Source organism: Sorex fumeus, unplaced genomic scaffold (assembly GCF_029834395.1).
Source record: "Sorex fumeus unplaced genomic scaffold, SorFum_2.1 ptg000045l, whole genome shotgun sequence".
Taxonomy (NCBI): Eukaryota; Metazoa; Chordata; class Mammalia; order Eulipotyphla; family Soricidae; genus Sorex; species Sorex fumeus.
Window position 1 is genome coordinate 5,563,240 of NW_026606102.1, and position 13,320 is coordinate 5,576,559.

General features: G+C 41.7%; 1 protein-coding gene across 2 annotated transcripts in view; it reads right to left on the minus strand.

Annotated features, from left to right (window-relative positions):
- Window positions 1-13,320, minus strand: part of PATJ (PATJ crumbs cell polarity complex component) — a 391,552-nt gene that overhangs the window by 331,339 nt on the left and 46,893 nt on the right. For both annotated transcript variants that reach the window (XM_056122284.1, XM_056122283.1), the window contains exons 9-12: window positions 12,642-12,744; window positions 8,464-8,555; window positions 6,013-6,154; window positions 2,669-2,818 (exon numbers count right to left, since the gene is read on the minus strand). In XM_056122284.1, the coding sequence (XP_055978259.1) occupies window positions 2,669-2,818; window positions 6,013-6,154; window positions 8,464-8,555; window positions 12,642-12,744 (487 nt within the window). The remainder of the gene's footprint in view (window positions 1-2,668; window positions 2,819-6,012; window positions 6,155-8,463; window positions 8,556-12,641; window positions 12,745-13,320) is intronic.

The following is a 13,320-nucleotide window of genomic DNA, read 5'->3' on the forward strand; positions in this document are numbered from 1 at the left end:
AGAATTTAAATGACTAGATTTACAAAAGAATATCCATGAAATAACTACATAAACTGTCAGGCTAGATCACATTCAACGGATAACCTAAGATCCCATTAAAAACAGAATATCTTTTTTGGTGAGCTCTGCAACTTCACACCTACTCCTGATGACATTTTCATAAGAAATTGAATTCTATCATCGTGAAAGTTTAACCTCTTCCAGGAAGCAGCTCCTTATTTAGCAAGGAAAACTGAAGATATGCAATATATTGTTTAACTGTGAGCTTTAAAACATGCCATTTAGGTGAAGGGGTAACGGGAACTAAGATGTATATCTTGCATAAATGCCGACCCCGGTTCATCCCTGGTACAGCATATGGTCCCCAAGAACCACCATGAGTGAACCCTAAGCAGAACCAGGGATAGTCCCTAAATACTACAGGGTCTCTCTCTCTCTCTCTCTCTCTCTCTCTCTCTCTCTCTCTCTCTCTCTCTCTCTCACACACACACACCACACACACACACACACACACACACACACACAGAACAAATGATATTTGAGGATGATATTTCACACATAAACACATGAAATAATGTTGGCTTTCCCTCTACTATTTTTTAGGGGAAGGCCTCCAAGGTGAGGCTACTTGAGCCCCGTGGGGTCAGGAACCCACAGGGCCATCTCAGTGGTTCTCAGGAGTATCTAGAGCCACGTCAAGCAATGCTTGTGCGTCTCTAGGACTATACCCAGCCACATGGTGCCCAGGAAGAAACCGAGGCTGGATACATGCCTTGCTCCCAACCCTGGTGCTAGCTCCATAGTGCCTAATCATTTTATTTTCATTATCCTTCCACATAGCACAGGCTGGAGTGATAGCACAATGGTAGGGAGTTTGCCTTGCACACAGCCATCATGGCCGATCCTAGTTCGATTCCTCTGCCCCTCTCGGAGAGCTCAGCAAGCTACCGAGAGTATCTCACCCGCACGGTGGAGCCTGGCAAGCTACCCATGATGTATTCGTATGCCAAACACAGTAACAACAAAGTCTCCAATGGAGACGTTACTGGGCCCGCTCGAGCAAATCGATGAACAACGGGAGGACCGTGACCGTGATCCTTCCACAGGATAATGAAAGCAGCTATGAGTTTGAAAGTATAATACAAAAGCTAACTACCAAAAAAAGAAGAAATTAACTTGTTCTCAGAAGTTCAACAAAATCTCCAAAAAATAATCCTCCCATAATGAATAATATGAGGAGCTAAAATTATTATTTAATGGCAAAAAGAAAAAAAGCAAATTTCATAGTATTTGGAAGTTTTTTGTTTTGTTTTTTTTTTTTTGCTTTTTGGGTCATACCCGGCGATGCACAGGGGTTACTCCTGGCTCTGCACTCAGGAATTACTCCTGGCGGTGCTCAGGGGACCATATGGGATGCTGGGAATCGAACCCGGGTCGGTCACATGCAAGGCAAATGCCCTACCCGCTGTGCTATCACTCCAGCTCCATATTTGGAAGATTTTTATCTAACTTGTACGCTTAAATAATATATGCCCATGATTAAAAGGAATAGCGAGATACATATGATGAATTTTTATGATGAAAAAGAAACACTGCTAAATGTAGGGATAGTTATGCACGTACAGTTGTGTTGCTGATCATACACCAACTTAAGTATGCTGCAACTACAGAGGTGGACAGGACTGAGAAATGATCATCGCATCCAAATAAAAATGAAATCAAAATTTATATGATTAAAAAAGAAATAAGCCACAGCATGCTCGGTTCCCAACTGCCATGTTAAGATGTTAATGATCTTAAGAATATCTTGTTTTTTATATCGGCCAGGGGGCTGGGATATTCTTTTATGGGTGTGAGGTAACTGTGTGCATCAAAACCATAATCATCAGGGCTGGATTGATAGTACAGCGGGTAGGCTGTTTGTCTTGCATCCCATATAGTCCCAGCATCCCATATGGTCCCCAGAGCACCACCAGGAGTAATTCCGCACTCTAAAGCCAGGAGTAACTCCTGTGCATCACCGGGTGTGAACTTCCCTCCCAAAAAAACCCCATAAGCATCATTGTCCATAATGAAGTTATGACCATTGTAATCATGTGACCCAAACTTTAATAATTCATTCTTTTGCTTGAGTTTGCCAAGGGTATTTAAAGGGGGTGGGGGTGTTTGAAAGGGGGATACTGACACTGGTGGTGTGTGTGGAGCCGGTATACTGTAAGCCCAAACCTCTATTATTAATAGATGTTAATCACTATCCCTAAGTGAAAAGTGAAGATGCAAAAATACCTTCTGTATTCTGCACTGCACTGCACTGTCCTCCCGTAGTTCATCGATTTGCTCGAGCGGGCCCAGTAACATCTCCATTGTGAGACTCATTGTTACTGTGTTTGGCATATCTAATACTTCACGGGTAGCTTGCCAGGCTTTGCCGTGCTGGCGAGATACTCTCAGTAGCTTGCTAGGCTCTCCAAGAGGGGCAGAGGAATCACGAAGGAACTGAACCCAGCTCGGCCTGGCCAGCCGCATGCAAAGCAAACACCCTACCGCTGTGCTATCGCGCCAGCCCCTGGATTCTTCAGGTCACATTAACTCCAAAGAGAGAACCTGGTTCACAAATGAGAAAGGTAAAATTACTTAGAAGGCTTTACGCCTGATGCTTGGTGCCTACCCGTTTTCTCTACTACAGGTGCACTGTCCATATTCAGATTATCCATTTTTTCTTCAGTTTCCTCTTCCTCCTCACCATCCAGAGTAGTTTCAGTCTCCACTGCTCCAGTTAGAAAGAGAGTTGGTGTTTTCGGAGGTTCTGTGGCACTGCCTACAATGAGAATTGCTAGCTTGACTTGACAGTAACAGAGACCATATCTGAAGGATTTTGTTCCATTGCTGTTATCCCACTGCACAATTCCCTCACAACATCTCTGGTCATGAACACAGGATTCCTTTATTTAAGATGCCAGCTGGTGGCCCCCTATGAGCAGCTCTCCGGCACGGCCAAGGCTCCAGAAGCAAAAGGACTTAATCCAGAGTCCGGCAGCTTGCAGCAGAAAAGTGAATGTACTATGCGTTAAACTACAGCGCCATGCCTACCCGGGAGGGAAAGGGTGTTGCTGCTCCCTTCCACCTCCCCCACCCCCCCCCCCCCACCGCAGCAAGGTGGCCGCCACCTCAGAGCTTATTGGAAAGCCAGGTATGAGCCAGTGGTGACGAGGCAACTACAGTCTCATGGGAAGGGGGGCGGCACCGGCTCATCCTTCATGCCCTACCGAGGTCATGAGTTACCCCCCATGAGCAGCTCTCCATCACGGCCATAAAACCAGATGCACAGAAACCATATCTCGTAATTATCTGGCTCTTGGCAGAAATCCCTCCAGACTTACCTAGTAAAATATCAGAAATCCAAAATCATATGGTCCTCATAACCAGCTATAGAAAACAAATTATTTCACAACACCTTTTCAGCAGTTCTGATTATTAGGGGGAAATTCTAAACAATAATGGTGCATCTTTTGTCAAAATAATGAATGTAATCAAAGTAGAAAGAGAGTTAAGTAGAAATCATCTGCCTCACAGGCATTGGGAGGGGTGGGAGGGGGGTATATTGGGGTTCTTGGGGGTGAAAAATAAGTACTGGTGAAGGGAAAGATGTTTGATCATTGTATGACTGAGACTTAATCTTGAAAGCTTTATAACTTTTCCCACAGTGATTCAATAAATAAATATAACAAAAAATAATAAATCAATCAATAAATAAAAGGTAAAGGCCCTCCCGTTGATCGTCGATTTGCTCGAGCGGGCCCAGTAACGTCTCCATTGGAGACTTTGTTGTTACTGTGTCTGGCATATCGAATACTCTCGGTAGCTTGCCGGGCTCTCCGAGAGGGGCAGAGGAATCGAATAAAATGCCAGCTGGAGGCCTGAGGGATTGTACAAGGGTTAAGGTGCTTGCTTTGCATCAACCCTGGTTCCATCCCTGACACCACCTATAGTTCCCCCGAGGACCATCAGGGTCACTCCTGAGCCCTGAGCACTTTGAACTATCTCCCCAGCCCTTCACATGAGACTTTTAAACTACATAGTATTTGTTTTGCTTGGGATTCTCTGGATCAATAATCTGCTAGTGTACATTAAACTCGAAAGAAATGCCAACCAAAAGCAGCTAGGGTTGCTGGGGCGAAAATTCTACTACAAACTGTCTACAGTACATGACGTGCTTATTTGCAGCAAATACTAAACACAGGGTAGGGAAATCATCTTAAAGAGCATAGAGCAGGAAAAGACGGTAGAATTTAGAATCATAAAGGAGGTTATCACACAACAGCTAGAAGTTACTCAGCTTGGTGTAGTAAAATTAAATGCTGATTGTACCAAAGGCACACATATGTTCCACCATGGGGCAGAGGTTAATGCACCTGGGATTATGAACACACATATCGTGGGATACCATGATGTAGTATGATAAATGGGTGAACACCATCATTTCTCAACTGCATCTGTGGGCCACCAGGATATTCCAAGGGGGCCACATGTGAAAACTGCACAAATGAGGGGCTATGTCATGAGACTGGGATGGGAGAGGAGGGGTCACAGGAAGGAAACAAGGCTGAGATGATTCTCCCTGTGGGAAACGGCTAGAGCAGCCCTCCCTTCAGAAGTGCCGTTAGGGCAAGTGGGAAGGACACCCAAACCACAGAAAGAAGGTGCAGAGTTAAAACAAACTCGCCCCTACACAAATTTTAAAAGCAGACATGCCCAGTGAAGAATTGCTAACTTGCAGATGACATGCTTTATTTGATACAGTCTACTGAAGCCAAGGGCTCTCTAATTGAGCTATTAAAAACCATTCTATTGATATAAATATTTATGGAAACCTTTTAAGGTCAAGCGAGTACTTGTACAATTTGTACTATTTAGGCCATTCCATTTATTTCATTAATTAATTTTTATTTATTTATTTACTTATTTTTGGTGAAGCAAGATCGTTTTTATTGCAACTTATTTAGAAAGACATGAGGGGAGAGGGAGAAAAGAGAAGTACATGTTCAAGAGAGAACATGGGCTTCTCCAGAGAGAAAATGCTCAAGCAAAGGAACACAGGGACAAGGAAATGAGACCCATGTTCAAGGGAGAACACGGGCTTGGAGAGCAAGCCTATTTGGGCCATTTTAAATGTCACACATACAATGTAGATGACAGGGCACCTGGCTCACAGCAGCAGTTCTACTCTCACATAAAACTTAAAAAGTTACCATTTAAATAAAAATCAGCATCGGTTGAAAGCCAAGCAGTGTGAACTTATCATAGCTTCAGAGAAGGGGAACGGTGAATTCATCCTATGGCACTAGCTTATTTCTTACTCACTAGTCCTATCACTAGTCGTTCATTTCAAATTTACCAGGTAGTCACATGACTGTCAAATGCTGCTGATCTCCTTATAAGTTGCTAATTAAAAATTGCTTTGTAATTCAGTTAGGTATTTGTGCTGTAATTAAACTCTACCATTGAGGTCACCAAAATAATCAGAATTATTTTACAAGTAAAAATGTGCTTGATAAAAATCAGTATTTTATTTTCTCTTGTTATAATCCAAAAAAGCAAATCAAGAAACGTGGACATCAAAGATAATCATTAAAGGTGATGTGAAAACTGATGTTTTCAAAATGTCAAAGCGTTAGACAAAGAGAGCCCCTGGAACAAAAGGTGTCAAAACTGCTTCACATGTCAGTAATAAAAGCAAGAAGCTTTAGGGCAAAGTGATCTCTAACCTCAGGCAGAGAAGCTCTGAGTGCTTGATGTGTGTCAGGATTCCTGATGTAGCATTTGGACTGACACATTGTAAGAGAGGCAAAGGAAAAATTCCCAACGTGCTCATGAGTTGGTTCTTTTCTCCATCAATACATCACAAAATGGGCCATTTCTACCACCCAGATCCAGAGCAACTTCTATCAGTGAGCCGTTCTTCCAAAGGTCAACCAGCTGGAAGGCAGGCAGAGGGACCAAGAGATTAATTACCTCTCTTCATGGACTGCTCAGGAGGAGGAGTAGAAGACGGAGCCTTCCTTCGGACAAGGGTGAGGTGGACCACTTGCCCTGCATTGCGTAAAACTTCGACAACATCCTGGTTGGAGAAGCCCTGAATATTGACACCATCGACCTAAAACATTTAGACACAATTACAAAGACATTTCAAGTTAGCTACTAGTATTAATTTTGGAAAGGCAGAATACAATTAAGTAATTCATTTATCCTCCAATAATTTATAATCTCCAAGAAAGTATTTTAAAATAATGCAAAACTAGTAGTAAAAGAAGCTCATAAGACTTCCTGAAAACCCAGTAATCAGATTCAAACTGGAGCTCCTAAATCACGTATTTTAGGAAACATTCTCAGAGAGTTAAGGAAATTATTCTCTAATGCTATTAAAAATTCAAAGTGCTATAAAAGATGGTCCATTGTTATACAGAGCTCCAAAGAAAGATTCATTGAATCCATTACTATCAAAATTGAAGAAGTCATCCAATCCTTCATCTCTTTATCTTAGCACTTTGTACTATTTTCCAAAAGAAATACACTGATCTCCCTCTATTAGCTCTTCTCAAGTTCTGAAAAAGTCTGTACAAGAAAGAAGTCTAATTAATTTAGCGTAGCTAGCCAAGCCATTGCTTTAGCTTTCCCTGTATTTTCTCCAAAGCAACTACTTTTACTATTGACATCCAAACTCTGTAAGTCACAAGACATTCCCTGTGCCCAGTTATGTAAGAGCCAAGGGTGATGGAGGGGCACACCCATTCAATCTGCAGAACAAATCTGAAGATTCTAATTATGCCAACAAATACTTGTTTTGATACAACTCACTAAATTAAATCTGTGTATATGTAGGTGTAGAGTTCATTTCTATTAAAGGAAGGAAAGACTGATCTGATATGGGTAAAGGAGAACATTACATTCTCAAATATATCAAATATCTCCATTTTCTATGTTCTTAAAATCTATTTAGTTGAAGGCCAGAGAAATAGTACAGGGGCTAAGTCACTTGCCTTGCATGTGGCCAACCCCAGTTCCATTCTTGACGCTGCAGATGGTTCCCCAAACGCTGCACAGTTCAGAGCTAGGAATAACCCTGAGCACCTCCAGACATGATCCATCACCCCTGCCCAATCCCACCCCCACCAAATCATCTGTCAGTAGAAAAGCTAATTTCACAAAGAGAGTTTCGGATGAGATACCAGATCATGTATTAATTAAATAAAAAGTGAATGAGTTCAGAGAACAAAAAGAGGTGCTGAAAAGGTGCTTTTCTAGAAGAAAGTGACATATAACTTTCAAATAAATATAAAAAGGTAAAGGTAAAGGCCCTCCCGTTGATCGTCGATTTGCTCAAGCGGGCCCAGTAACGTCTCCATTGGAGACTTTGTTGTTACTGTGTCTGGCATATCGAATACGTCACGGGTAGCTTGCCAGGCTCTGCCGAGCTGGGATTCAATAAAAATAAATGTTTCACAATTGGCTTAAAGGTGATCATTAGGGCAGAGTAAGGTGGTATAGAGCCCGGCAAGCTACCGAGAGTATTCGATATGCCAGACACAGTAACAACAAAGTCTCCAAATAAATATGTTCATATATTAAATATATGACATGTCAATATATGTAAATATCATACATATTCTTCTCCTGCCAATATATTAGCAAATTTTCTTTACAGAGAGTGTAGGGAAAATAGGACTGCTACACCCAAACTAATGAGATTTCACTATACCAAGAAACAAAGCTTTTAAAGGGGCCAGTGAGATAGGTCAATAGACTGGAGGATATGCTCTGCATTGTAAGAGGACACATTCGATTCCCAACACCACATGGTCCCCTGAGCACTCCCAGGAGCAACCCTAACCTTCCTCCTCCCAATCCCCAGCCTTTCCCCACCGACACTGAACTGGGATTAGTCGCAAAAATCCTTAAGAGACTACTACTGTCTTTGGGTGTTAAAAGAGACAAGGGCCAGGAAGATTGCTCTGTGATTGGAAGTCTGCCTTATGAGCTGGGACCACTAAGTCAATGATGGCTAGAGGGATAGTTCAGGATGGGAGGTGTGTGCTGAAAGTAGATAAAAGACCAAATACGATGGCCTCTCAATATTTGTTTTGCAAACCCTAATGCCCGTAAGTAGAGAGAAAGAGGGAAACTGCCATAGAAACAGGGGGAGGGGTGTAGTGGGGAGGGGCAGGAGGGATACTGGGGAAACTGGTGATGGAAAATGTACACTGGTGGAGGGATGGGTGTTTGATCACTGTATGACTGAAACTCAAACATAAAAATTTTGTAACTGTAGGTCAATGGTGATTCAACTTGAAAAAAAAAAGACTATATAGTAAGTCATTTCTCTCTCATACAAAAATATTGTAATAAAATCATTCCCCTCCCCCATCTCAACTAGGTTCCATTCTAAAATAGAAGGTGGTTACTTACAGCAATTATTTTGTCATTGGTTTGAATTTGACCATTGTGATATGCAGCACTGCCAGGTATTATACTTTTCACATAAATCCCTGAAGCTTCCCCTACGGTGCACAGAACATATGGAAAAAGAAAGAAAGCTCTAATTAGGCCTTGATTGCAAAATTCATATCAAGAGGTTAATTAGCGAAAGGGCTGACTACAGCCTTGACAAACACTATTTCGAACATGAGCAGATAAATTGATGGACTATTTCAAACTGTCACCATCACAAGCCACCTGAATTCCAAGTGATTTGACGGATGACTACTCTTCTGGAAAAAATAATCAGTGATGGAAACTTGATGAAAAGCATGGCTGCAGAAGGTGGAATCCAAAGAGCCCAACTAAACCGGGCCCTTTTTCCTGGTCATCTCCCTTGTCACCAATGACTTGGTGGAAGTCCTCATCATCTTCATCCGCACTGTGACTAGACTCTTAGCAAGTCTTTCTGCTGTATTTAATTCACTGCTCATGGGAGGCTCCAAAACATGTGGGCGCAAAGGATGCGTGATCTTGAAAAGCAAGCTGTCTCAGCCACCTGAAATCACCTTTATTTTTCAAATTAAAACATTTACACTGAAATGAATTTTAAAAAGCACACCTTTTAAAACAATTATGATTCAGGGAAATAACTAAGGGAAAAAGACTGGATGGGAAATTGGGGAAAAATGTAATTGCAGGATTCTACGTTTCTATTTTTTAATTTTTAAAAAATGAAAGAACGGAGCTGGAGTGGTAATTCAGCAGGTAGTGCATTTACCTTGCATGCAGCCAACCCAGGTTTGATCCCTGGCACTCTTTTTGGTCTCCGTAGCATAAATAGGAGAGACCCCTGAGTTTAGGGCCAGAAGTAAGACCTCAGTACTGGGGCTGAAGCGATAGCACAGTGGGTAGGGCATCTGCCTTGCACGTGGCCAACCCGGGTTTGATTCCCAGCATCCCAAATGGTCCCCTGAGCACCGCCAGGGGTAATTCCTGAGTGCAGAGCCAGGAGTAACCCCTGTACATCGCCGGGTGTGACCCAAAAAACCAAAAAAAAAAAAGACCTCAGTACTGTCAAGTGTGATGCAAAAAACAAGCCAAAAAAAGAGTAAAATATCATCTTTGGTGTAAAAATAGCACTGGATTCCCAGTGACTACACACAGAACAGCAAATCCCACCAGTACCATTCATGATAACCATAATCTCCCCCAGACATTTCACTTCACTTCACTGTCATCCTTTCAACAAAACAGAGGTTGACACATGAGATTCTATTTTTTCTTTTCTGTTTTCGGACTACATCCAGCAGTGCTCAGAAATTACTCTTGGCTTTGTGCTCTTGGATCACTCTCAGAGGGTTCTGGGGCCCATAGGGGATGCCGGGGATCAAACCTGTGTCAGCCGCATGCAAAGCAAACACTCTACCTGCTGAACTATTGCTCCAGCTCTTGAGAGTCTTGCTCTTCCACCAAAGACCAATTTTATTTTTATTGCTTTATTTAATTTGATTTCTTTTCCCAGTCAACCTTGTCTCTATCAAAACCCTTTTCCACCCATAATTAACACAAACATTTCTTTTTTGGTGAATTCTCTATTTCCCTCTGTCAAACTGAATCCACCGTATGAAAAATTTTTGCTTGTCTCTCTGCAAAAACATTTCACTTATCCTTTAAAAATATGTAAAGAGGGGCCAGAGAGATTGCACAGCAGGTAAGGTAGTTGCCTTGCACACAAATGATTCAGGTTCAATCCTAATACCTCATCTGAGTCCCTGAGCACAGAGTCAGGAGTAATCCCTGAGCACTGCTGGGTGTTGCCCCCAAACAACAACAAAAAATGTGAGGAACTTAAATGTCATAGCTATTTTGTTATTATTATTAATTTTGGAGCCACACCCAACCAAATTCAGGGCTTACCTCTGGCTCTGCACTCAAGAAATCATATGCGAGGGGGCTGGAGCAATAGCACAGTGAGTAGGGTGTTTGCCTTGCACGGAGCCAACCCGGGTTCGATTCCCAGCATCCCATATGGTCCCCTGTGCACCGCCAGGAGTGATTCCTGAGTGCAAAGCCAGGAGTAACCACTGAGAATCGCCGGGTGTAACCCAAAAAGCAAAAAAAAAAAAAAAAAAATCATATGCGAGAGCCTGGGACTGAACCCAGGTCATGCATACGTAAGACAAGTGCCCTACCTACTGTACTACCTTTCCAGCCCGCATATGTACTTTCTGTCTTTCTTTTTTTTTCTTTTTGGATCACACCCAGCGATACTCAGGAATTACTCCTAGCGGTGGAGCTCAGGGGACCATATGGGATGCTGGGAATCGAACCTGGGTCGGCCACATGCAAGGCAAATGCCCTACCTGCTGTGCTATGACTCCAGCCCCACTGCATATGTACTTTCTATTCTAGTTTAGGGATTTATCACAGCCCACTACTTATTCCCCAAAACTTCTTTTGAATCTCAAGAAGTGAAATAATTTTTTATTCAGCAGCACCAGCATCAAATTTTCTAGTCTGTTATTCATTTTCCTTTTGCTCTGCATATATATTGTTAGGTTCACAAGAAGACCTTGAAAACTTAATATGATAAAAGTTTATAAGGCAGAAATTTAGGAACTTTGCCATAATTTCTCCAACCAGACAGCATACTAACAGCTACTCAATATAGTTTCTGCAACATTATTATACAATCCATACTTAGTTCTTTTGGAACTCATTTAAATTCTGAACCTAAAAAAGGTGACACTTAGAAAAACCTAAAGGGTGGAAAACAGTTATTTCATTAGGCTAAAATAGCACAAGGTGGTGGTCTGACATGAATTTCATTCAGGACTTTGAATATATTAGCACACTAAATCTTTCCACCTGCTCTAAGTATGCAAAATAATAATTTTTTATTAAAAAAATTAACTCCTGAGTCTTGTTACTTTTAAAACATCAGAACATTACAGTAGTGAATTTCTATGCTGCTAGCAAATATTTGTAAAATGCATTTACTGTTCCTTAAGACTCTTCTAATAAAAATAGAGGGGTTTTTTTTTTGTGAGTTACCAAGGCTTTGCAAGTAGCTGAGGAGCACTATTCTGACAATGCCTGTATTCTTTTATTGTATTTCATTTATGTAAAAATTGGGGGCTGGAGCAATAGCACAGTGGGTAGGGCGTTTGCCTTACACGCAGCCGACCTAGGTTGGATTCCCAGCATCTCATATGGTCCTCTGAGCACCGCCAGGAGTAATTCCTGAGTGCATGAACCAGGAGTAACTCCTGTGCATCACCGGGTGTGACCCAAAAAGCAAATAAATAAATAAAAATAAATACAAATTGTCACTGAAGGGCACAGAGATACAGAAGGTAGGGTGTTTGCCTCGCAAGCTGACCACTGGGGTTCTATCTCCAGCATCCTATATGGTCCCCCTTCTCGGGGCACTCACTCTCCTTTCACTTAGATGCTAGCACACGTGTTCTTTAGTTGTGCCCGTCACCTGTGTGCTGGCTGGGGGAGGTGTGCACTCCTGACCTTGGTGCTCCCATTTCTGCAGCCACAGTGCCCGCACACACCTGGCTGCTATGCAACCGAAAACCATTTCCGGCACTGAAAATCCATTTCCCGTGTGGGGATGTCGGTAGCAGTGCCATCAGGCACGCTCACGCTGGGATGATGCTCAGCACAGGTGGAGGTGCTGGGAATGGAATTTCTGAGCTCCTTTTTAAGCTCTGCAAGTCAAAGCTTGCAAGGCAGGAACTTTAGCAGAGGCTAAGTTATGGTCCCCATAAACATGGTACCTTTTTTTTTTTTGCAGTTTACAATATCAAATATACATAGAAATTACTTTACTGCATCACACGTAGAACGACAGAATAAGGAAACTACAAAATTCAAAATATGTCTATTTTAAAGACAGAAGAGGTGCAATTTAGATGTTATTCACTGAGTTGTGAAACAGTTAAATTCCTTAGTAGATAACTATCAAGGCAGCTATAAAACTAGTGAGATAAGACAGTGGCTTTCTAATCACTGAAAAGTAACTGGTTACTATTAAGGATTCATGGTTTTATTGTTCAATGTTTAAATTAAAATCTGCAGATATTTAATTTTCTGTCAAGAAACCTTAACTTCCTTTGCAATTATTTCCAAATATAAAATAGAAACGACTCATTTACCTGTATGAGAGTTTCCAATGTAGCCTACAATTCTAATTCCAAGACTTTGTCCGTCCTTTTTAATGAGTTCAACATCGTAAGTTTCAGAAAGAGTAAAATCATCCTAAAGAAAAAATAATTTTCGTTATATATGATATATCATTTCATAACTGTGTATAGATAGATGTGTATGGTTTGAAATCAAGAATTTTTATCAGCACCTGTAAAAAATACAGAATTTAAAGATGGTCCTGACTGTTGACCCCTGGTACTATTCTGGTATTTATGTTATGTGATGCGGTAAAAGGAATATGATGCAGGTGGTTCTGATCTCACCCTTCAAAGGCAGAGCTTTCTTCTGCTGCTGCCAGAATTTGGTAAGTGAAAAAGATTTGAAGCACACAACAGACTTAGATTTGGGCTGGAAGAAGTGGGGCAGATGAGGCTGAATTTTAGCAGGCCTTTAGAAGCTGAAAGAAATACTTAGCTGACAGACGAAAAAAGAAGAGACTCCAGTCTAAACTTCCTCAACAGTGTTGGGAACTGTATTCTGTCAACAATATAAATGCACTTAGAAACAGACTAGACCGGAAGCATATAGACACAAACCCATATGGGATGCCATCTTGATTCTGGTCTTAAAAGTATCCAGAGTTCGCAAGATAGTACAGTGGGTAGGGCACTCGCCTTGCAATAGCTA